General features: G+C 31.6%; 2 protein-coding genes across 3 annotated transcripts in view; both read left to right on the top strand.

The window, feature by feature from the left end:
- The first annotated feature begins 132 nt into the window (after positions 1-132).
- Positions 133-1641, top strand: LOC108917205 (protein CutA homolog). Of its 2 annotated transcripts, none has more exons than XM_018723691.1 (2): positions 133-205; positions 337-1641. In XM_018723691.1, exon 2 carries the CDS (start codon positions 374-376, stop codon positions 746-748), a length of 375 nt encoding a protein of 124 aa, XP_018579207.1. In that variant the 5' UTR covers positions 133-205; positions 337-373; the 3' UTR covers positions 749-1641. The 2 variants fall into 2 exon arrangements, with proteins under 2 accessions (XP_018579207.1, XP_018579206.1); XM_018723690.1 differs by having other exon boundaries at positions 189-277.
- A 5740-nt stretch (positions 1642-7381) lies between these two features.
- LOC108917172 (aminopeptidase N) overlaps positions 7382-24962 on the top strand; it is a 38783-nt gene continuing 21202 nt past the window's right edge. Inside the window, exons 1-4 of the mRNA XM_023455657.1 lie at positions 7382-7471; positions 20733-20891; positions 22078-22520; positions 23050-23215. Of these exons, the coding sequence (XP_023311425.1) occupies positions 20736-20891; positions 22078-22520; positions 23050-23215 (765 nt within the window). The 5' untranslated portion in view covers positions 7382-7471; positions 20733-20735. The remainder of the gene's footprint in view (positions 7472-20732; positions 20892-22077; positions 22521-23049; positions 23216-24962) is intronic.

Here is a 24962-nt window from a genome sequence, read left to right as displayed (position 1 = left end):
AACCAACATTACGAGAGCTATAAATGTTGGTGTTGGTAAAATGCATAGACCTTATAAACTAGTTTACTAGGTCTATGGTAAAATGCTACTTTACGAACATTATATCTCATGGAAATTTGTCTTATGAAAATTATAACCAAACACAAAAATATAAATAAAATTTAAAGTGTTTGACATTTGTATTTGCGCAGAGTTGTTTTGGTCGGTAAGTAATTTACAGCACTCCAACAATGTTAATTATTAATAAAAGTTTGCTATTTTCTACACTAATATTAGGGTATGACACCCAGAATTTTATTTGAACGATTCCAAGTGATATTCTGTGTATTCTTTCAGATTTTCTAGAAGGTTTTCTGTTGTGGCTGCCAAAGACATGTCTGGCGAAATCTGCTCTGCAAATAAAACCTCCTGTTCCTCGTACACCCCAGGTGATCATTCTGTAGCGTACGTAACAGCCCCTAATGAAGAAGTCGCAAAGAAAATCGGCCACGGACTTGTAAGCAGAAAACTAGCTGCTTGTGTCAATATCGTTCCGAAGATAACCTCCATTTTTGAATGGGAGGGTAAAATAAATGAGGAACCAGAAGTCCTTATGATGATTAAGACTAGAACTGCTAAGATCAATCGGCTTACACAGTACGTAAAGGAGAACCATCCTTATACAGTCTGTGAGGTTATATCAATGCCGATTCAGAATGGCAATGAGGCTTATTTGAAATGGATAAGTGATGTCGTTCCTATCGAGTAAGGAAGTACTGAGTATTTGAGTTATTTGTGTTAAAGACTTGTCGAGTTTAAATATAATTTGTTTTGTACAATTTTCTTGGAGTTATGAGGTTTGTTTTAAAGGAAATAATAAAAAATTAGGAATAGAAATACCTAACTTATTTTGTCAGTTATTTTTTAAAACTTATTAGTTTACCCAGAGATTGGTAAAAGTGGGTTGTTGAACTAAGCATATACTAGTGTCAATTTATAAATACAGGGTTTTCTGCTAATAATCCTTGTAACTTTTTTATTCAAAGCCATGGCCAACTGTGACCATTTTGTTTTTTTTATGCAAAGTATTGGGTTGTAGTGCCAACATAAAATATGTTCCACATAATTATCACTCATATTTTTAAAGAACAATCACTTAATATTTTTTAATTAATCGTTTGATTGGGCTGACCAGCGAAATATTTGTCCACTTAACGACTTTGACCGGTCCAACCACTCGCTTGAACAGTCATGATTTCACCCTGCAGATGAATTAAAAAATAATCTTTAGACTCAACTGAATGACTAAAATTATGCTTTTGTATTCAGTCACTGAATAACTTTTTTCCTAAAATGGTTCTGAATAAAAAAGAGGATGGAGATAATCTCATTAAATATCTAATAGCTCGTTGTAAAATTGAAGACCTTTGTTGTAAAATTCAAGAAAATGTTATTCATTTAAAAAGTAGTTTAATTACTTCCAATATAATTTCAAAATCAGTTGCAGTTGTCTTGTAAAATCACTTGAAACTTATTCTGATTAAGTACCTACTGTTAATTGTGAAGTTTTCTAAATTCAAATGCTAATTATACTTTTGCAATATGCTTGATATAGAATGATTCTATTTTGTCTTAAATACATTTCAATTTCTTTTAAAAGGTTCTAGACATTTAACAAGAAATATCTGAAATACGCTTTCTAATTAAGAAAATGTACGTATCTGATTATTTGACTTAATTTTTTGAATAATGTGTAAATTATTAAAACAATTGAATACAATAATCGAATAAATAAATTTAATTATCGTTTTATTATTATTGAATGATCTTCATTATAAATTTCAATATCACATTAATAATTTTCCTTCGTTGTAAATTTAGTGTTAATTTTATTATTATTACATCATTATTATAACATTATATAAACAATTATTTCTGTAAAATTTATTAAAGAAACATATGTATATTATTTTATACAGGGTGTTTTAGGATTAAGCCGATAAACTTTGAAGACGCTTCCTCTGGTCAAAATAAGGGAAAAAAATGTATAAGGGACGTTCTTTGTCAACCGTAACAAAGCTCCTTCCACTTTTCATGTGCTCTGATTTTAACAATCAAGGGCTTAAAATTTTCCCTTTCTGATCCCGTGTAGCCTTTCAAGAAATTTCAAAATGGCGGCCGAAACCCAGGAAAAAATGGATACTACCTCAAACCAAAAAGCTTATAAAAAAAGTTACCGTTCGATTCGATTGGTTTCGGGCTTAAATTGTTGCTATTTAATGTTCTCAAAAAATTCATGAGGCAGATTGACGAAACTCAAGATAGCGGCTAAAAACTCGAAATTTGAAAAAATCATCCAATTTTCGCAAAACTTGGTTTGCAAGAGTTTTTGAGGTCGCTGATCACGAATCCAAAGTCAGATTCGCTCAATTCAACACGAAGGTGTCCATTTTTTCCAGGAAGGGGGATCAATAAGGAAAATTTTAAGCTCTTGATCGCTAAAATTAGAGCACATGAAAAGTGGAAGGAGCTTTGTTGCGGCTGACAAAGAACGTCCCATAAACTTATAGGATATAGGGCCCGAATCGCTTCATTTTCGAGATACAGGGTGTTAAATATTCCAAAAAAATAATTATATTTTTTAATATCTTTAAAGTGACTAGGGATATTTAAGTAAAATTTGGCATGACTTCTGATTAAATAGTTTGTCGCAATATGTTCTCAGTAATAAGTATTATTAGTATATCAGTGGTGGAGATATGGGGTAAGGCAGAGTTCAATTAATTCGGCAAATAAAGTAGTACCTACGACCCTGTAAAAAATGAGAACTGAAACGATTTTTAAATGTAATATTTTATAGTGGACAAAAAATGTATCATAATCATAAATAAATCAATTGTCAAATATTTATAATATACCAAAATCCTCGGGTATATTTTAATTTACTTATATCAATTATTATCTCTCATGATATTTACATCTTTAGGTATTTTCATTTACAAAACAGTTAATTGGTTTCTTGAAATTAGAGAAATTAACCCCAAATTCAATAAAATAGTTCATTTTTCCTCATTAGCAACCTTTTATGTGAGGACTAAAATGTATTCATTATGCGATGCCGTGTTCATTAATTGAAAGTGAGTTCTTATTACAATACCAAACATTTTAATTATAACACTGAACAGAATTATAGGCCCCAGTGACTTTTTACCAATGACTACTCTCCATATTACAATCGCTTAACATGAAGTATTTTTTTCTCACGCGATATTTTTAGTCCTTTTACCAATGTTTCGTTTCTAAACAAATGAGAAACAAATATTTCAAGGTTGACTAGATAACCAACAGTACGTGAATGGATGTTCTATCTAGTTATTTTCTTACATTCTTAAAGAAATATGTACACTGATGTGATGTACCATCACTTACCAGAATTGCCACTTACTTACTTGCTATAGGCGTCAGTATTGATTTTATAGATTTTTTGTAGCACCAAATAACCAGGATGACAGTCCAAACTAATGTGACGTTAAATTTTACATGTATGCAAACTTATAATTACCATTTGAGTAGATGAAGTATTACTAAATCAGTTGGTAGAAGTGGAAGATATAAAAATCCTTCCTGTCACCTGAGAACGATTTCCTGTCAAATTAGTTGTTCCAGAAGATATCGAAATAGATTTTGTTACTGCTTACATAGTTTTAATTCTTATTACTATATGGAGTGTAGTCAAGGTTTTTTTTTATTTTTTTCAAAAGAATGCTTAAGAAACTTAACAATAAACATGGGCGTAGGTAGGATTTTTGCTTGGGGTGGGCCTTGAGGGTCATATGACTAGTCCTAGCAAAAAACTGATATTATTATTTTTTTTTTGAAGGGTACCGAGCTCTCTAAACATAATTTTTATATCCATCGAGGATTGTCTTAAAATTATATTGTAATTATAATGAATACAAAACGTATGTGCTTCCTAGACCAAAAAATAAAAATATTGGCAATACAGGAGCATATCCCGATAAAATTGTTTATATACTGAAAAAGACAGTTATTGAGAACCGCAATAAATTGATATCAATACAATGCCGTTGCAAAATTACGTTCAGCCTTCTGTTTTTACACAGGCTTATGAAACCGCTGTACGCTTGATAATTTCAAAAAATACTGTTGGGTAACCCCAGAAAATTGGAGTAGAACTAATACAAATCTGTTGACCGAAAAGTAGCAATTACTGAAGAGGTCAAACGAAAATATGTTTATTTACAAACAAGGAACATAAATAGAAACAAAAACAACGAAAAACGTCAATAGAAATCGTTTTGATAATGATTCAGTATTTATGAAAATGCTGTTTAATATTTTTAAATGACTAATAATAATAACATAATAATTTTATATTAGAATCTGTGAATTGTGTGGCACATTATCGTACATTAATTCATAAAAATTTAAAATGAAATAATTATACAAGGCGTTGTCTAAGTATGTCACAACTTCAGGAGGTTGTTCCTTAGTCATTTTGGACAAAAAAAAAGGGAATAATAAGAACAAAACATATTGATCTATACTTCATATTTTGTTACATACTTTTTGCTCTTCAGAAATGCGGAATAAACGTTAATTTGATAGGAATTGTGATCAATAAAACGTGCTATCTACCGCTCCTTATAGATCTAAGCCCAATTAAGTAATGATTTCGATGTGAACATTTATATCCTTTTCATTTCCACCGGTCTGAGGAAGTACTAATATAAAATTAAAATCGATAGCTTAGGTAAACTATAGTAGAATACAGGGGTAGTCTGTGAGAAGTGTAATTATATTCGTAATAACTTAACTCTTCTGTATCAAATTAAGTGCAATGGACTAAAATCTGAAGATTTGGTTGGCCAATCGTCTCTCTTTAACCAAATACCTAAATAATTATTCAAAACATTCTCTAATATTAAGAAGAAAGGTGTAATTTATAAAAATAACATCAAAGATCGTTGCAGATATTATATTTTGCTCTACAAATTTTATAATTTTTTTTGTCCCTAAGAAGACATAAAGAGGAAACTTTCAATATTTTCAAAATGCTGTTGTAATGTTAACTATAGGCTATATTGTAATTTTTATGGGTTTTGTTTGAGTTAATATTTTCCATTTAGAATCTTACAGTGTCTCCAGAGAATAATAAAAAAGTTTTTAACGAAATTCGTCAAACAATTGCTCTTTAATGAAGAAAAAATATATCTATCAAATAATATTGCATATCTTCAAAAAATATTGCCAAGTAACCTTAACCAGTATCACTTAAAACTGCTATCTCTCAAATTCCATAAGTTTATAACGAAAAGTATTTTTTATGCAGACTTAAAATTGAATTTAACAATCTAGAAGGCACTGTAAGTGTCTGAAGATGAAAATGTAGTCAATTCTTAACACTAGAAATTAAAGATTGCAAACAATTGTTTGATAAAATTGTGAAAATATTAGGTCCGGCCTAAAATTATGAAAAAATATATGCAGACTACTATTTACCGGTCTCATATAGCAGTCAGTAATTCACTAAATTTTCGTCCTCGAGCATTTCCAAAACCTAGATTTTTAAATTTCAAATAATTTCCCTGAAAATATCTTTTGAGAGAGTTGCAGCAGGCTGTGGATCGCTAACTATCTCTCACTTCATCGTAGTTATATGAACCAGATTCAAATAGTTAACAGAGAATAAAATGCAGTGATTGATAATTTTAACATAATTTTTCATGCTTTCGAAACATCAAACCGATTCAACAGTACGACATCTAAAGATTATTTAAGAAAGAAAGTACCAGGAAGTATTAAGTTAATTAAATGTCACTTTGTGTCACTTTGACATTGCAGTCATTGCACCTTCCTGCTTATCAAAAACAAAAGCAGAACCACACCGACTGTAAGTTTGTTGAATAGGAATTCATATATTTGATGAGGTGGATCTGAGAGGGGGCAAGCAAATTTTTTCTGGATTATCTTCATTACAACTTACATAATAAAAGTGAAGATCCCTAGATCTGGGCGAGGTCCGGAACATTTTTAAAATTGCAAAAATGTTTAAAATATTTTAAAAAATACCTAGTTTTTTACTTATATCTTGGAACCTATGCATTTTGGAAGAATATTGAAGAGGAAAAAAAGTTTTAGAATTGAATTTTGCACTATATACTGTAAGTTAAAAATGTGATACCAATAATTAATAAAAAACAAGGCAAAATAATGAAGTTTTTCAGATAATTTTTAAAAAATATTTTAATTGCTCCGAGGGCATTCTAATTTTGGTAAAAAAAACTTTAGAGTATAATAAAATAACACCAAATTTCATTAAAATCGGTTTGATAGTTTTCGCAAATTAATTTTTTGAAACAAAATTTGAAATAAAATGTTGCACAGCCTCAAATAAAGCATCGCATAGAAAAGAACTCTCAACCTTTCAAATGGCCCGAGCGAAAGCCCCCCCCCCCCCACTTTTCGTGTAGTAAATGCCGATAAACTTTGATCGCTTATATCTCAAGATCCAATAAACGAAATTTAACTTTAAAAAAAAGCGTCTTTCCAAGTACTTTAAAGTTATAATTTTTGAAGAAAACGAAATTGCAAATTGATAAATGTAATCTAATTGTTTAAAAACAAAAAAAAAGAATGGCCGTCCTAATCAACCGATTTCAATTTTTCAAAAACCATTTGAAAGGTTGAGCGGTCTATGTGAAAACATTTTCAAGTATCTAGATGCTTTATTCGAGGCTGTGCAACATTTTGAAAATCCGAAAAATTTTGTTCATAATTTTTTTCAAAAAATTATTTTGTGAAAACCATTGAACCGATTTTAATGAAATTTGGTGTGTTGTTTTGTTATACTCTAAAGTTTTTTTTCCAAAATTAGAATGCCCTCGGAGCAATTAAAATATTTTTTAAAAATTATCCAAAAAACTTAATTATTTTGCCTTTTTTAAAAAAAATCAACCACTTTGAAGAATTCAGTAGTTCATAAACCATCTAGTAGTAAAAACACTTCAATCTGCATAGACGACGTAAATGTTTCAAAACAAACAGGACAAGGACTATATATACTATGTTTACAATAAATAAAATTACTTTTGTTAAAGAACAAATTTTAATTTTGAATTTATCGGCAGTAAAAATGATTCTATGCCTAGGCCTAGGCAGTAAAAGTGACACTTCAGTACCTGACAGCTGTCACTAAAACTACACCTTTAACGTCGATCAGCGAAAAATCCTATTTTTTACGTGAATCGAAAAAACACTAAGGACGTTGCCGAGATCTCTCCATTGTTCTGCACTTTTTCAAACCCTGTATAGTATAATAATTGATAAATTAGAGAGGGGCGAGATGGAGAAACTACCGTCATATATTTAGTTGCCGTAGTGAACTTGAACGCACATTTAGAAGCAGTCTGCCTACCGAGGGGGACTGTCACTGAGTTAGTTGGTTGTTTCTCGGTCAACGATTCGTCAGGTGAGTTACTTGACTGATTCGTACCTGTAATTGTCTTAGTTAGGTCCATCCGGTAACTTTTACGCCGCCTCGATCGCTCAGAAATTACAAAAATAGCGTATCCGTTAAGCACAAACTCAATTTAGTTGTTTGGAGGTGTGTAAATATAAACAAATTGCAAATGTGTGTACGCTGACGGTTATGTAAACTTTTTAAAGAAATCGCTAGTACTGCGAAATCCAACGTAATCATTTACTGTCTTTGGACGTGAAATTAATTGTTGTTTAATGCTTAGTTTGATAAATTAGAACAAAATATCTATAATATTCTTATTTTCTATCAGCTGGTTTAGAAAGGTATATTTTTTTCCAAATCAACCTTTTACTGATACAATAAACTATTTATTTTTTTTTTAATTTAATGAAGTAAATTATATATTTGTCCAGTCTTAGAATCGGCTACATATTATTTTAGAGAAATTTTATGAAAACGGTTTTCTACAATAAATTCAATAAGTTCCGATATCCCAAAGTCTTCTAACAAAAATTAAATAAGGATCATAACAATACGCCCTGTATATTTATAAGTATCTGGGTCAAAAATGTTTCACTACCTCTGCAATAAATAATATAAATTGATTGTATAATATAAATATCTTTAAAAAAATGAAATACAAAGAATAAACCAAAACCAAATGATTGTAGATCATTTTTTAACTCATTTTGTCTGTAAGGGAAGACATTTGTCCCAGCGAAGTCGATAGACTTTCATCAAAATATAATAATAATAATAATAATAATAATAATAATAATAATAATAATAATCGACTTTATTGCTTTTCATACAAGTAGGTATGTTGATATAATAATAATGTAAATAAAAGTATAAAGCAAAAGGCGAAGTTCAATTTATTTGAGATAAATTGTTCTTCCACTTCTTCCACTATATAATAATAAGCATTCTTTAAAAAATTAAATACAAACAATAAACCAAAACCAAATGATTGTAGATCATTTTTTAACTTATTTTGTCTGTAAGGGAAGACATTTGTCCCAGCGAAGTCGACTGACTTTCGTCAAAGCGTTACATAAACTTTCAATCACAATGTACGTAAGTACGTGCTCGTTAACTTTTCACCAGGACTGTAAAATATAGATGTCGAATGAGAAATGTTGGCGAATTCGTGCAAAATGTATTAATTGTTATGTGATATTTCCGATAATTTTAATTTGCGACCTATCTACGTCATAGAAATCAAAATCTGACGCCATTCTAGCTAAATTTAGAAAATGTATATTATTTTTTTATATATGTATCTAGTAGAGGACGTTGTAAGTGGTACTTCTGTTTATTAATATAAGTTGGAAAAAATAAATACTAGATTTTTTTTATAAACTTCGTAACAAAATTTCGTTTTAAGTTTAAAATAAACTCATCGAATTTAATTAGGTGCCTGCTTAATCAATCGTCGTTTTCATTTACTGTTAAATAACATACGAACCTTCTCATAGCAAATAACTAATACTAATTGTTTTAATACAGAAACCTACTGCATCACTAAAAACACGCCACAACTATTTTTTAATCTTATACATACTTTCCGCTAACTAATTGTGAGACATAATTTATTATAATTAAAACTAATTAGATTAAGTTGGTAGTATTATCACCGAGATGCACACATTTTTATTTTAACAATGTTTTCAATCGTTTTTTTGTTACAATTGTTGCCAATGCTAATAATGCATAATACTTTTTATGGAATTTTATAGAGTTCTCAACTCTTGCAAATTTCGATTCTTACTGACAAATACAAATGTTATTAATAAATATGTAACTATCACGCACATGAACGCAATAAGAGTAAAATTGGAAATGACATTTACATATAAAATGAAATATACAATTTTTCTTTTGCACTTTCTAATAATTTTAAACTAACTTTATCTATATTTTCCTAAACTTTCTGTTTATATTTTTTACATTACAGCCTTGTAAAATCGTCACGATGCTCGTAAAGTGTATTTTTCTAACTTAAAAATCATTAATTAGCAGGTACTTGATAATTTAGAAACTCAAAGTTTGCAAACAAATAATAAGTACCTGGCCCGTTAAATTTTACGTCATGTGCGTGAATTTTGAGAACTCAATAATTACTATTTATGTGTTATTATTAATACCTAATCACTGGATATTAATAACAGTTAGAACATGAATTAATAACTCCCTAAATTTGAAAGAGATAAGAAGAGAATATGTACATTTTTCAAAGGAGGCAAAGAACTGTTTTATTTTTAATTATCCCATTATTGTGGTTGTCAGTGTCTATAAAGCCTACCACAGATCCTATATTTACGCAAGTGGAAAAGAGTATATTTTTCACTTATATCTGAAGAGGCCTTATGTTTTAAAAATTCCTCCAAAGTATATTCATTGATGTTTCCCTTTGATCAATAATTATTGGTTCTTTATTCACATTTATAGTAATTGCATTAGCAATTTTATCGAAGCATACCGAACTTAACAACATTTTGTCATTAATGCAATCCATAATTACGTTGTACATTCTTTCAAGTAGGCTTCTAAGCTATCCAAAAGTGTGTTACACGAATAGCAAACCATTTCAAAAACTATTGAAGCTGTGGAACGCAAGCAAGCTCTTTTTCCTTATCTTGTCTCTTTCCACATTTTCACTAATATCGAGTTCTTTGTTATTTGTCTATCGTCTTTTCGAAAATTCTAAGTCACCTTCAACTATAATGTACGCATGACACTGATTTTGCTTATCTTGCAAATTTTGACCGCAATTATTTCGATATCCTAAATCCCCATAAAAATTTCCGATGTGCAAAACAAATTCAGGTTAATATTATTATATTTATGATTCAAGGTTGCTTAAAAAAAATTTTAAGTTATGTTTTCCGTTAACATCAGATATTTTGAATTTGTAGGTTATTTTATATTCTTTACACCTCCATTCTTATAATCATTGAATTTATATTTCTAAAAATCGAAAATTACTCGTTTTTCGAATAAAAATCTCCACCCAAGTTTTATTAATTGCACTAAAGGACACCTTTTAGTTACATTTTTTGAGGTTTTATTATTATTGATAACTCTTGGGTTCTGAGTTTTTTATTTTTGTTCAAAGCCATCATTAAATCCTACACCAGCTACATTAAACTAAAGATTAATTTTATCTGAGAAACATCTTTATTACAATGACCTGGTTCTTAAAAAATTGACACTATCAAAGACCTCATCTTCGCGTGGGACAAGCTATTGCATTTAAAATTATATATTATTTTGCATTCGGCACATTGTAAATTGCTGGGTTACAAGCTGAATTTGAATTTTTATTATTGTCAAATAACGTTTAAATGAATGCAAATAAAACTATTTAAATTCAGGTCTTTACCAAATGACTTCTCGTCTGAATAATGACAATGGTTTGGATTCCTGGAAACGACAATGATCTCTGCTGTGTTTATCTTAAGAGCTAATTACTAATCGATATAGCGTAACTAATTATATTATACACAGAGAAAAGTATCAGTTACTCAAATCGTTAATAAAATTTCAATTGTAGTTTGTCAAGAAGAAAAAGTCAGAATCTTCTCTTAAAAAGATAATTGTAAAATTAGTTTCACCGTTTCATATTTCTGAGAGTTCTGAGTTTAATTATTTTTTTATACATCCTCTGTTATGCTACAACCAATATACTCACAAAATTAACAATACATATAATAGTAATAATAATTTCTTTCGGTATTGATGCAAACCCCATAAAAGATCATGTAATGCAACAATAAATGTCAATAGGTACACCTGCCCAGATGCACAATGAAATTGAATAAGTTTATTGAATTTATTATTATTATTGTACCCCTGCCACATGCTTTTTTTGTATCGGTTGAATTCAGGCTGTACTAAAAATAGGTTTCCATTACTTTTTTTTTAAAGATAATCAGTATTTTCCAAACATAATTGGATTGATATAACGAAAAAAATGTCACGGAACATTAAAGTACATATCTTTTATAAATATAATAATCAACAAAATCTGTATTGTTGAGGAACGTAAAAAAATTTCTAAAGGTATTTGCACATAGCCGCGAAAATGTAATCAACTGGTATTATGTTATTATAATGAAAACACTTGTTATGTGAATAGTTTTATTATAATTGGGATAATGCTTCGTCTTTTCTTCCATACTTCCTAGTTCGTGTAATAATAAGTTATTTATCTAATAAACTAAAACGAGCTTTTATATTTACTTCACTGCGACGTTTGTCTGACAGTATTTGACCCTACAAGGTGTGTTACAAAAGAGAAGATAACTCGATTGACAAATATTTTTTGCTAATAAAACATATTTTTCTAATACTTGCTCACCTACCACAATAATATGAGGAAACATTTTTGGGACCGCTGACTCCATCGATAGCTCGGCTAGCTCTGTTACAATTTATATGCGTATAAATGTGGCATTCCTGAATCAGAGAATTGAAAACTCATACAGATTTAGGTACAGGTGTACCAAAAATGCGTGTACATCGCATTTACTACACTGTACGTTCAAAAATACGAAAGTAGCTGCTTCTCAAAGCGGGACACCCTGTACAAAGGATAATTCTCAGGACCTTACGAGGATATTATTTACTTTGTAGCGTGTTCGAGCTAGGAGTGGTCCAATTGTTTTGGTGCCTGGCATAATAGAATTGCGTTTTCTATCCCTGCAACCGAGGTGTGGCCAAAGAGACCAAACAACATCGTGCGACACCAACGTCGGTAATCCACCGACGCTTTGTTTTCGTAGAGAAAGTTATTGGTCGGTAATCTATCACGTACCGGGCCTGCATTTGCAAACAATCCACCGCGATGTAACCGAGGATCGGCAAAAAGTGTAACAATCAAAAATTATTTACACAGAAACAAAGCTGGGGTCGTTCAACTGCTCTAGACTAGTTCTGAATTTCTTTTCGAGATAATGGTATGAATATTAATAAACCCGATCAGGATAAAAAACCGGCTGCGGGTTTCGGATCGACTTGGAGATTCATCGGATTTTAACGGTTTGTATTGTCGCCGATGACGGTGTTTCTGGCGAGGTTAATGGCTCTAGAAGATGTGGGCCGATAAGTTTTACGATTTTTGGAATTAATGAGGTGGAATCTTTAAAAGTTAGATATGGTAAATGTTTTTGGAAGTGACCAGTTTTGAGTTTTGCACATTAAAATTGCTGGAGGTGTGTTTTGGTCGACATTTTGTTGACTTATTAAAATTTAAGTAATTTGGATTAATATCCTTGTTTCGCCTGGTACAATCCTAGTCTTGTTGTCATGGTACCTACATACGAACGTAGGTACATTGTTATATCTCGCCCACACTTGTGTGATACTTTTTTCTAAAACCTATAGGCTCTTTGTTTATTTAATCTCTGGTTTTCAACTGTTCAATCGTTTAGTTTTGAACAAAAAATCCATTTAGAATCGCAGTGCAGCGTATCCATCTGCTGCATCTACAATGGTCAACATGAAATACAGGGTGTCCCGAAATTCTTGCAACAAAATTTCGACACAGATTCTAAGGACAAATTTAGGGGACCCGTATTTTTTCTTTTTGCTAAGTGGCCCCCTCTTTCGGAGTTACAGCCCCCTGAAGTCCGCTCCTAAGAATATTTTTTTTAATCTCAGAGCTCTGTTGCACGATAATCACTAAATTTGGTACACAGGGATTTTATGACATGTGGAATCTGATGGTACAACGTTTTTTGGCGGGGAACCCCCTTAAGACAATTTTTCGTGGGCCCCCTTGTCTTTGGAGCCAAAAAAATGTGACTGCATATTTAAATTTCTTAAAAATTATCAGTCCACTAGAAAGCCATTAAATTTAGAAACTTTTTGTCATTTTGTACTTTTTTCGTAAAATGCAATGTTTTCTAGAAAAATGTCAAAATGTGATTGAATGCACATCGCGATTTGACATTTTTCTCAAAAACATTTTTACGAAACATATATCAAGAGATAAAAAAATTGTCTAAATTCGATGGCTTTCCAGCTAACTAATAATTTTAAAAAAATCAGTGCCAGTTGGCAAAAAGAAAAAATACGGCTCCCCTAAATTTGTCTTAAGAATCTATGACCAAATTTTGTTGCATGAATTTCGGGACACCCTGTATATAACGGAAACAATGTCGTAAAATTTTTATTACGAAAAACAGGTACTACGACACTATAAAACGTTTTTATACATAATAAAATCGAATTTACCAATACGATTCATTTAACGAGAGGTATAAATAATATATAAAATATCTAAACTTTAGACAATATTTACTTTAGAGAAAGAAATTATTGTAGTTTGAACCTACGACTACTTGCGCTTATTTTCTGGAAGATGTCATTTAACATGTCTCACTTTCTAATAATCGAACAAATTCGCGTCTTCTAGAAAAAGCAAACAATTCTGATTTCTCACAAAACAGTATAAAGTCCTAGCTGTTCCGCTTTTTGAACCGATGCTATTATTGCTGCTTATTTTTGGTAAAATCACCGACCCCTTGCGTAACTTTGCGCGAAATTATTTTTGATTTAACACTAAAAAAGTAAAGTAGAAGTTGGAAACGTCTCGATGTTTGTTTTGAAAGTGCCCAAGTTTCTAGCTGACAAATTTAGAAATAAGTTTTGTAAATAATTAGCAATATGTAAAAACCCACACGGTTTACCTGCTTTTTAATTTGCATGCAAAATTTGTTTATAGTAGTAAAAGAATGGAAATTCTTTAGGAAATTTATGCACAATTTTGGTAAACAATGCAATGTTTACAAATATTTATGCAGCAGAACTCATTTAGATATTGCCGTAATTTATTTGTAATATTTCTAGAGCTTTTTTTGTTTCATTGGGTATTTCTCAAATCTTTAATCGAAATGACTGTCACATTTGACTCGGTTAAGAAAAACCCTTTGTTGTCTTGGAGTGATACTGGATATTCATAAAATAAAATAGTACTAAAGGTATTATTAGTTATATTAACTATTTTTTGCAGACAAAATCTAGTAATTTCTGAACTGGTTACAAACCGGATGCTCGTACATAACTAAGCAACAATTATGTACGATTATCGAGGTTTATTTTCCCTTTCAAGTTAGTATTGACACATATAAAGTAATTTTTATTTTATTTGTGAAGGATTTGTTTATTTACATCTACCAACGTCTTAAACTTTTGAATTATTAAATTACATTTAAAACCTGCATTAGCAAGCACATACTTTCAAGTTTGCGGAATTCGTATCGTGTAATTATTGAGAAGGCTAGAGTTAAAAATGAAAAAAGAAAGGCAATTTTAAATTTTTTATATGGCCATATATAAAACAGGAAAGCAAACTTCAGTCAATATATCTATCCATGCTTTAGCAGTAGCTATTTCTATGATTTTGGGATAATTAATGCATCTAATCATTTGCAAAATGACTGACTAATGCAATAAAGTTAAAGTACCTTTAATTTTGATATATTTGCACTAATTAAGTAAAGATAGTATATCTGATTCATGACCATATGCTTATTTTTCACCAATACATAAAAATATTATTCAAAGATAATATCGATGGGTTTATATTTTATTAGGTTATTCATTTTCATTGTTTGGAGAGTAATAGCCACTTCTTTTGGGAACAATAAACTGAAAACAAAATATAGTGTCAATGAAACAATAAATAAAATAGGTATTAGTACCCAAAATTATTGATAATTTTCTATATCTGTGCCGTTACATACAGGGTGATTCAAAACTGACTGCAATAAATGCAATAAAACGAAACGTTAATGTACAGGGTACCAAAAAAGTTAAGGCCAATTTAATTCAAGCGTACGCTTATAGGTGGCGCTCTCTACAAGAAGCGTCAAAACCAATGACATATATAAATTTAGCATGCTAAAAAACCCCCGTACCCCAAGTTTTATGCCAACATTTAAAATTTGTTGGGAAACTATTCCTAAAAAATTACAAACTTTAACATCCTGTATATCGAAAACTAAGCATTGTTTTAGGAAAGAAAAGTTATATTGACCTCAAAAATACGCCCCTAAATTCTTTGTACTGAATCTTGAATCTTATTTATAAAAGCGTTGGTTTATATTAAAATATGTATCAATTTCTATTATATTTTTAAATGGTCCCAATACCTGAATTTATTCACAGGTCGAGGAGATCATGTAAAAAATTCAAATTGTTAATTTTCTCTGCAACCAAACCTTACCATATACATACACCGGCCTACTGTAACAAAGTTTATAAGAAACTAATTAAATGTGACAGACACACCTTTCATATACAGGGTAGCCCATCGAAAACGTACCGCAAGGCATTACAGGATAATAATGAACTTTTCGGCAAAATCTAAAAACAGGTAAAGTTTGCTTATGAGGGGGACAACTTTTGGCGCAAAAAGCATAGCAAAATCTTCAACCCCCTAAGTGGGGGTGCCATCCCCCAAATTTTTTTAAATGGGAATGGGGGTCAAGTGGGGGGTCATTAGAAAGGGCTTTTAATTCTCTATACATCGATTCTTACTTTTTGAAAATCGATCCATTATTTTAGAAAATATGCAGCTTTGAAAATACGAACAATATTTTTGACGAGAAATGCGAAAATCGATTTAATTTTACTTCAAAACTTACGGTATTAGCTTGGTAAATTCCTTCAAAAGAATTCGCTTTTTTTTTTCTGATTTGCGAATTCTTTAGCCTGATTTTGGTGAGCAAAAAATTGTCCGCTTTTTGTTTCGTATTTAGATAGGCCACAAGAAGTTGCTAGATAACTGTCTTGTGACTTGTAGTTGAAGAGTACCAATACTGCCGAGTCTTTTAAATTGATTAATTATGGTGTACTCAATTCCAGAAAGAGTAGAAATTATTGAGCTTTTTTTCAAAAACAATGAATGCGGAAATCGGGTCGCCGAACTGTTCAACCAACGGCATCCTGAGAAACATGCGTCTGGAAAAATTGTTCGCGAATTGGTGGCCAAATTTCGCGAAACTGGCTCCGTTCATAACAAAAAGAGGCAGGTTGAAAATCCGGTACTAAATGAACCTACGGAAATAGCGGTATTGGGGCAAGTGGCAATGGATAGTACGCTGAGTACAATGCAATTGGCTACTGCGACAGGAGTGAGTCGTACAAGTGTCCAACGAATATTAAAAAAATACAAATTCCATCCTTATAAGATTCGGCTAGTGCAAGAGCTAAATGAAGACGATTTTGATCGTCGTTTGCAATTTTGCGAAATAATGACTGAACGAGCGATAAACGATAATTTCCTCTTTAATGTGTGTTTTTCGGACGAGTGTACGTTCTTCTTGAATGGTTTAGTGAATCGCCATAATTGTCGTTACTGGGCTGATACCAATCCAAGGATTTTCCATGAGACACACTCCCAACACCCCCAGAAGTTGAATGTATGGGCAGGTATTTTTGGAAATTCCATTGTAGGTCCTTTTTTCCTTCCTGGAAATTTGACAGGCGATATGTACTTGGATTTACTACAAAATGTCATCGACCCAGCTCTAACAAATATCATAGAGGACGACCCTGCTTACAATGAACACGAACTGATTTTCCAGCAAGACGGAGCTCCTCCACATTACTCGCTCAATGTGCGCAATTACCTAAATGAGACGTTTCCAGGACGCTGGATAGGACGAAGAGGTGCAATTGAGTGGCCCCCTCGGTCACCCGACTTAAATCCTTTAGATTTCTTTCTCTGGGGGCACATTAAAAGCAAAGTTTACAGCACTCCACCTGATACCTTGGAAGATCTGCGAGGACGAATCATTAATGTATGTCGCGAAGTAACACCGCAAGTGCTCCAGAATGTTCGACAACGGTTTGAAGACAACCTGTATCATTGTATGCAAGTTGGCGGACAACATTTTCAGCATTTACTTGACTAATACCGTAAGTTTTGAAGTAAAATTAAATCGATTTTCGCATTTCTCGTCAAAAATATTGTTCGTATTTTCAAAGCTGCATATTTTCTAAAATAATGAATCGATTTTCAAAAAGTAAGAATCGATGTATAGAGAATTAAAAGCCCTTTCTAATGACCCCCCACTTGACCCCCATTCCCATTTGAAAAAATTTAGGGGATAGCACCCCCACTTAGGGGGTTGAAGATTTTGGTATGCTTTTTGAGCCAAAAGTTGTCCCCCTCAGAAACAAATTTGACCTGTTTTTGGATTTTGCCGAAAAGTTCTTTACTACCCTGTAATGCCTTGCGGTACGTTTTCGATGGGCTACCCTGTATATATTTATTTAAAGCGCATTATTCTCTAAATGAATCATTAAATGGTATTTTATGAATTTTAGATTAGACTATCACAAATTGTAGATGTACTGCTAAATGAATCATTGATTTTCACATCAAATTATAAACTAATTTATAAATGAATAAATTTAGAAGACACTACCAAGTAACTTTAAAAAATTAATATTAAAATATATCCATAATTCAAGGTATTTGTGAAGTATGCACAGTATTGCACAGCTTAAGTTATTATCCAATATTTTGTGTCGAAGATGACAGATTAGATGTGTGTGTGTTTTTTGTTGTCAATTGATCGTATGAAAAGTTAAAAGTTTTTCGTTCTTAGTATCTTTACGATTACATTGAAACGCAATTTAGTTTAAAATTGACGATCGTGAATTTTACAATCCCTCTCCTCAATTTTTTCTAATGTCATAATTACTAAAACTAGAAGATACTAACTTCTACAGAAATATTTAAAAAAATTGAAAAAACGAATATTTCTATTATTTTCCTATCTGAGATACCGATTTTTTTCTGTGGCTTTAATAGACCCCTCGCCTCCGCCACAATTTTAAATTTAAAAAAATTCGTGATAACCTAATACGTACATATAAGATCTTTTTAAATTTAAATTGTATGTTGAATATACAAAATATTTCTCAATTTATAAGTGCCAGCCTTATTTAGTTGTAATAAATTCTATAAAACTGTATTAATTTCAAATGATTTATTAATATTTTTCAAATGTGTACTTACAGAGAAATAATAAGCATGAATAAATAAGGGAAAGTATCCTCAAGACGAATTATTAAAAAAAATCGAGTCAGTTTTGTACTTACAATTATAAAAAAAACATTTATTTATGCTAGACATGATATGTAAATGCAATTTTCAATTTGTTCTTGTTATTATACCTATACTGTTTTCTTCAAAGTATATGAAGCACGTATTTTTCACGAGGACATTGTTCTTCTTTCTTGATCCTTCCAATACAATATGCAGAATTTAAATAACAGCACAACCAAATTGCTTGTTTTTGAATTCCATTATATTTAATATAAAAAAACAATAATTACTGTTATTCACTAATCTTTTTGAATAATATTGAAAGTTGTGAAGTGTGTCATCCGTTTTGAATAATTCAATCAGTAGATATCAAAATGTATTAACAGACGTGTTTGGCATATTTATGTCAAACAATGCATCTACTAAGTGATCTATTTCATAGTACCAATATACCAGAAAATTGTTTTGAACTACAGTTATAAAAGTTTTAGTTATCTATGCCAGAAAATTCTCTAATAAGGCCATATCTATTATTTTGAAAGGAACCATCTAATATAAAATGACAAAGCATTTTTAAACTGTATTAATAAACCTTATGACCTTAAATGACGCATAAGTATACCTTACAAACAATTATGAATGTGCTAAAAATTAATAAAAGTGGTTTAGTATCAGAAAACAAATGAGTAATGCTTAATTTTCCTCATAATGTTTCCAGATAAATTATTTACCGAGATAAACAAATAAATAAATTTGTTGCTTGCAAACGCAATCATTATTAAATAACTAAAAAGCATGGCAAATTACTTTGTAAAGTTTAAATCAAAACCAAATAGAACAGTGAGATTTTGCATGCTGTCGACATCACTGGTCTTTGGAAATTGATTTTACGGACACTAATCGTGACATTTTTGTTTGCAATATAGTCGTAGTAAAAAATCAAATCAGTACCGCTTTTTCTTTAAAATTCACATAAAATTGCATTTTTATTCCTCTACACAAAACAAAGGTACTATTTTTCTAATCACTAAACCAAACACATAATAATAACAGTAATAATAATAATAATTTCCAGTTATTTGTTTGTAGAGATTTTTAATCTGGACAATAACATTGCTAAGCCGTATAAATATTATTTAAACATAATTTGCTATTTCTTGTACCCACAAAGATGTCAGTTATTCTTTCTTGTGTACTTCCTTCAACTATTTCGAGGATAATATCAGCAATATAGAACAAAGTATCAAATGTAGGCCAGTCACAGAAGGCGAAAATAAGGTAAAAGCTCCCAATTTTTTCGCATAGCATCGATTTTCCTGAAAATTTGCATATAAGCTTATCTCACCCCCCACTTCAAAAGTTATATAGCCTAGATGTGTGCTTTTTTCTATTTAGGAGTGAAAATTACCCTTGTACGAAAGAAATGCGAAAATCGCAGATTTACGTATTGTAAAGATTCAATTCATGTTCAAATATTAGAAAATTTTCCATTTTCCTGGACTTTACTACACTTCGTTTTTTCAAATTAACTTCCCTGTATATCATTATAATTTTGAATTTATCGTTGAAACAATATCGTTGTTCTACGAGCTCTATGACGAATTTTGACAGATAGCTAAGTTAATTTCAAACATTTTTTTCTTATATGAACATAGGTCCGATTCTGATTAAAAAATATAATTTCATATTTCAAAGTTTGAAATTAACCCAGACAAAGTTTGTCAAAGAGCTTGTAGAATAGTTTGCAAGCGCAAAAAAATTATTAGAACACTAAAAGGATCATAGCTGAACAATTAGGACTTTTAATTACTATTGAAGCAACTTTTCCTGAATAAGTACTTCTTACACTTAAGAGATTATTGTTTACATCTTTAGTTGTTGTTGACAATCTCAGAACCCGCTGAATCATCTGCTCTTGAATAAATTACAAAATCATCAGCCACAATATTTCACGAGACCGGTCAATTTCGAGACGGCAAAGTCCAGTCATCTCCAATTTGCATTTTGCGTCAAAATATTTTCGTGATCGCATCTCTCACGGTTACCCGTACCGGTACACATATTTGCATATTTTATTAACCTGTAAACCGTAAAATAAACAAACCTGCCCAGTTTGTTAATGACCCCGATCAGTGCTCTGAAAACACGGAGGTTAATAGAACTAATGAAGATTTTTTCCAGAACATGATTCGGTTGACATATTTCGTTCTGACATGTCTACTAGTCGCCAGCGGATACCGCCTACCCAGGGATGTTATTCCTGAACATTATAAGCTGGAGATAATTTCATACTTAGGAGTCAAGGACAATTTCGATTTCGATGGGAAGGTCTGGATACAGGTGAGGACATTATTTCTCGTGTTGTTTTATTAAAGGAAATAAATGTATTGCGAACTATTCTTAAACCAAAACCGAAATATGTAAAAAAGAAATCCAATACCTGATTTTTTCAGCATATGACACACTTGAAATCTTGTGGCTAATCTTCCAGTACTGTTCCACGGCGTTTAAAATTATTGATTCTAAGTTTCTTACTCTTTCCTTTTATTGCAACATTAGCTAATTGACGTTCAAAGCTCCCTTAGTGTCTTAAATGTTAAACTAATTTTTTAATGTAAAACAATTACTTTTTAATTAAGCAATGGAGGCTAGCCTCGGTTGCCCCTCGTAAGCATTCGGAACAGGATAGGATTCTGCTTAAATTTAAACTGTTCATATCACATATCAATCGATTAGTATTTATTTTTTTAGGTACGTTTAAAACAGCAAAATTGATTATTTTAACACATAAATTAGTTCAATTTACAATTTACAATAAAGTTAAACATATTTATATGAGTTCCATTCGCAACTGAATAGTATACAGTACGCGCCTAAAGTATGGAATAAACTCAGTAAAAACGAAACAAATTTTTTTTTTAGAAAAATCCTCAAATTAAAAATCGACCTGTTTTTCCCAAAAAAAAAATGTTTCGTTTTTACTGAATTTATTCCATACTTTAGGCGCGTACTGTATAAAACCGTAAAGTATCTTTGACCTCACTTGTTTTAAATGTAACGATATCAAATCGCTACATCTGAATAAAAATTCAGTTATATCCTACTTAAGATTCAGGGTACGCACCAAACGACATTGATAACGTTTAATACTACCTTGCACCTTAAAAAAACGCGTAAGTATTTTTCATTTTTATCTGCTTTACTTTATTATTGCCACCATATTTAACCCTGAAATTCGCTAACATTAACCTAGTTCTGCGTCTCTGGCAATACATACTCGCAATAATATCAATGCGATTTCTTTCTAATTTAATAAACAGTCACTCTAACGGTGTGAGCTACAGCGAGTGACATGCCTCAATCTGAATATGATTCCTCGTATACAGGGTGTGCATTAAGAATGAATCACAACTCTTGAGATCAAAACACATACATAGTAAAATTTTTAGAAGTGGGGTAAAAATAAAAAAATAGCTGATGAAAAGTAACAATTAATGTCAGACTTTTAAGGTATTATTTCTTCCAGACAACATGTCTCCGCCCTACCCGAAACATCACGCTGCACTCCAAGAACCTGGAGCTGAAAGAAAATGAGTTCGCCGTAAGGGACATCTCCAGCAACGACCCTAAAACCGTGAAGATCTCCAAAGTGGAGCTAGTCAGAGAAAACGACTTCCTCGTGATCCGTCTCGGGGAAACCCTGAAGGAGGACCACAAGTACGAGATCTTCATCGCCTTCAAAGGAAAGATGGACGACGGTCTGGCAGGTTTCTACAGGAGCAGCTACCTCGACAAGAAGAAGAACGAGAAGGTATGGCTCGGCGTTACTCAATTCGAGGCCATCTCGGCCAGAATGGCTTTTCCTTGCTTCGACGAGCCGGATATGAAGGCTACTTTTGATATCAGCATTGGAAGGAAGGACGGATATAGGGCTATCAGCAACATGCCGCTGCTTCAAACGGAGCCACTGTAAGTTATTGGACAGAGTAGGCTGGTAGCATCAGCAACTAAAGTAATATTTTGCACCCGATGCCTATAAATCTATTATTTCTTGAATTGGAAGATAATCTATTAATTTGATTGGGTATTTGCAATCCCTTCCACCAAAGAGGATCAGTTTGAAATGCCCCAATTTTCATTTACCAACAACGTTGACTTTAATCGGGTAACAGGACCATAATATCGACAGTCTTAGTCTCTTTGGCTTTTCCAAACAGTATGTCAGTATCTTTTCACTCGTGCAATGATATTCTTCGCGTTTTTCCACTTTCCACGTTTGCCATTACCTCTAATGCATCTTCTTCCATGTCTGAAGGAAGTTTTTCTTCTTCAAATTCAAAATAAACAAGACAAAACAAAAAAAAATAATACTTGTATAGTTTTGCCCATATGTCCTTATTTTTTGATCAGAGAATCACCTGTGGAGTTTTGTCGGTGGTATATTATACCACTCTATAACTTTATTCCTATTTTTATAACGTTTACATTTTTTTTACAGCAAGGAGAAGGAGGGGTGGTTCTGGGACAGGTTCGACAGCTCAGTCCCCATGTCCACCTACCTAGTGGCCTACATCGTATCAGACTTCGAATATAAGACAGCGGACCCCATCGAAAACAACAACGTCTCTTTCAGGATCTGGGCCAGAAAAGACGCTTTAGATCAAGTAGGTACCCTTTTAGTAAAATTAATTAGTTACGTAGCATGAAAGCGGTAACTTAATAAGGGTGGAGTTCATCAATTAATATTGATTAAGACCGCGGCTCTTACTGTACAAGACATTCGTGTCGTTTTATTAATTAATAGAGTCGTCAGAAAGTTTGATCGAGGGATATACAAGGTGCGACCAAATTGCTCAGAATTCAACATTCGAAAGACATCATCAAGAAAAAGGTCAAAAACTTGTGGCTTGTGATGAAACCTGGTGTTTTCAATATGGTCCAGAAACCAGTCGCCAAAATGCCGAGTGGAAGGCGCCAGACCAGCCAAAATCCAAAAAATCTTATTTGGAAAAGTCAAAAATGAAGACAATTTTGATTTGCTTTTACGATTCTAAGTTCATTGTCCACAAACAGTGCGTTTCACCGGGCCAAACCGTTAATCATATCCGGTTTTGTCAGAAAAACTTTTTGTTGTTCTTATTTTAAAAAGTCCTATTTATTTTGGAACTCACCTTATATATCTGCGTCTTTCCTAAATGAAAACAATGGCAACGTATGTAACTGTGGGTGATTTAGTAAAACCATAAATGGAGCATGAAAGCAAGAGAAACGTTTTTGGTGGCCATTAAAAATTGATTAGCGATACATGATTAATTAAAATCTATTGTTTAAAAAATTGGCCAATATTTCGTTATTATTAATAAATGAATAGTTCGGTTTAATTTGATTAAACATGATGCAACACGGGCAGTTCTAGCAAAGAGAAATTTCAGAAAATTTTCCCTACAGAATGAGTTTATTTGCTTGACCATCTTCAGTAGGTACAGGGTGATTCATAAATGGTTATAAAAAATGAAACCTCATATTCTTTGTTGAATTTTAAGGGGAGTGTTTCCTATAAAGTTTTTATCTAGGACTTTTTTCGTTAAAAAGATACAGGGTGTTAAACTTCAAAAAAATATTTTTAATTTTTTTAAATAATTTAAAAACTAGTAAGTAAAATAATTTGAAATTGGGGATATGTATTTATGTAAACATTGTTCAAAATCTGAGGCCTTTTTCTAAAATTTAGATGCTCCAGTGGCGGGGACACAGGGTATCGGTGGCATATCGATTAAATAAAGCGTTTAAAAGATATTCATCATCAAACTTCAATGCACGCCAATTTTAACAGTTTTTGATTAATAATTCGGAAAATTTCAATTTAGTTTATGAGTTTCAGAGAAATTTATACAAATTTGAGTTTCTATGAACAGAGAAATGTTTTAAACTTAAAAAAAGGAGAGATAATTTTAACGAACAGTTGATAGAAAGATATGATTTTTTTTCTAATACTGAGCAAAAAAAATGGAAAACTGTAAAGCGGAGAACCTTCCTATTAAAATTAAGAGCTCATGTTTGGAGAGAATTCTTCTAGAGGTGTCTAGCAACCTATTTTTCAGAGTATAAAGTAAAAAAAATAGTCGATTTTTTTTACCCACCCTAATATACAGGGTGTTCCTTAATGATATGCGAATATTTAAGGGTGTGATTCTACATGGAAAATTAATTATAGTTTGCTTTATGAACTATAAACCAAAAATATTCTGTTTCGAAGAAACGAAGTGTTAAAATTTTAGAAAAAATAGAAGGAAATTAGTTAATATTTTCGAAACTGCTTGAGATATTTCAGTGATATTTAGTATGTAGTGATAGTTAATAAGGGCGCATGTTTTTCAATACAAACATAATTTTTAGCCCTAACAGTGGCGT

This window comes from Anoplophora glabripennis, unplaced genomic scaffold (assembly GCF_000390285.2).
Source record: "Anoplophora glabripennis isolate ALB-LARVAE unplaced genomic scaffold, Agla_2.0 scaffold41, whole genome shotgun sequence".
Lineage (NCBI taxonomy): Eukaryota > Metazoa > Arthropoda > Insecta > Coleoptera > Cerambycidae > Anoplophora > Anoplophora glabripennis.
This window is presented reverse-complemented; position numbering and strand designations above follow the sequence as displayed.

Excerpts from the sequence above, each read along its gene's own strand:
- LOC108917205 (XM_018723690.1), top strand. The coding sequence starts at position 231 with ATGTTAATTATTAATAAAAGTTTGCTATTTTCTACACTAATATTAGG. Across the intron at positions 278-336 it reads TTTTCTACACTAATATTAGG|ATTTTCTAGAAGGTTTTCTG; the intron begins GTATGACACCCA and ends GTATTCTTTCAG.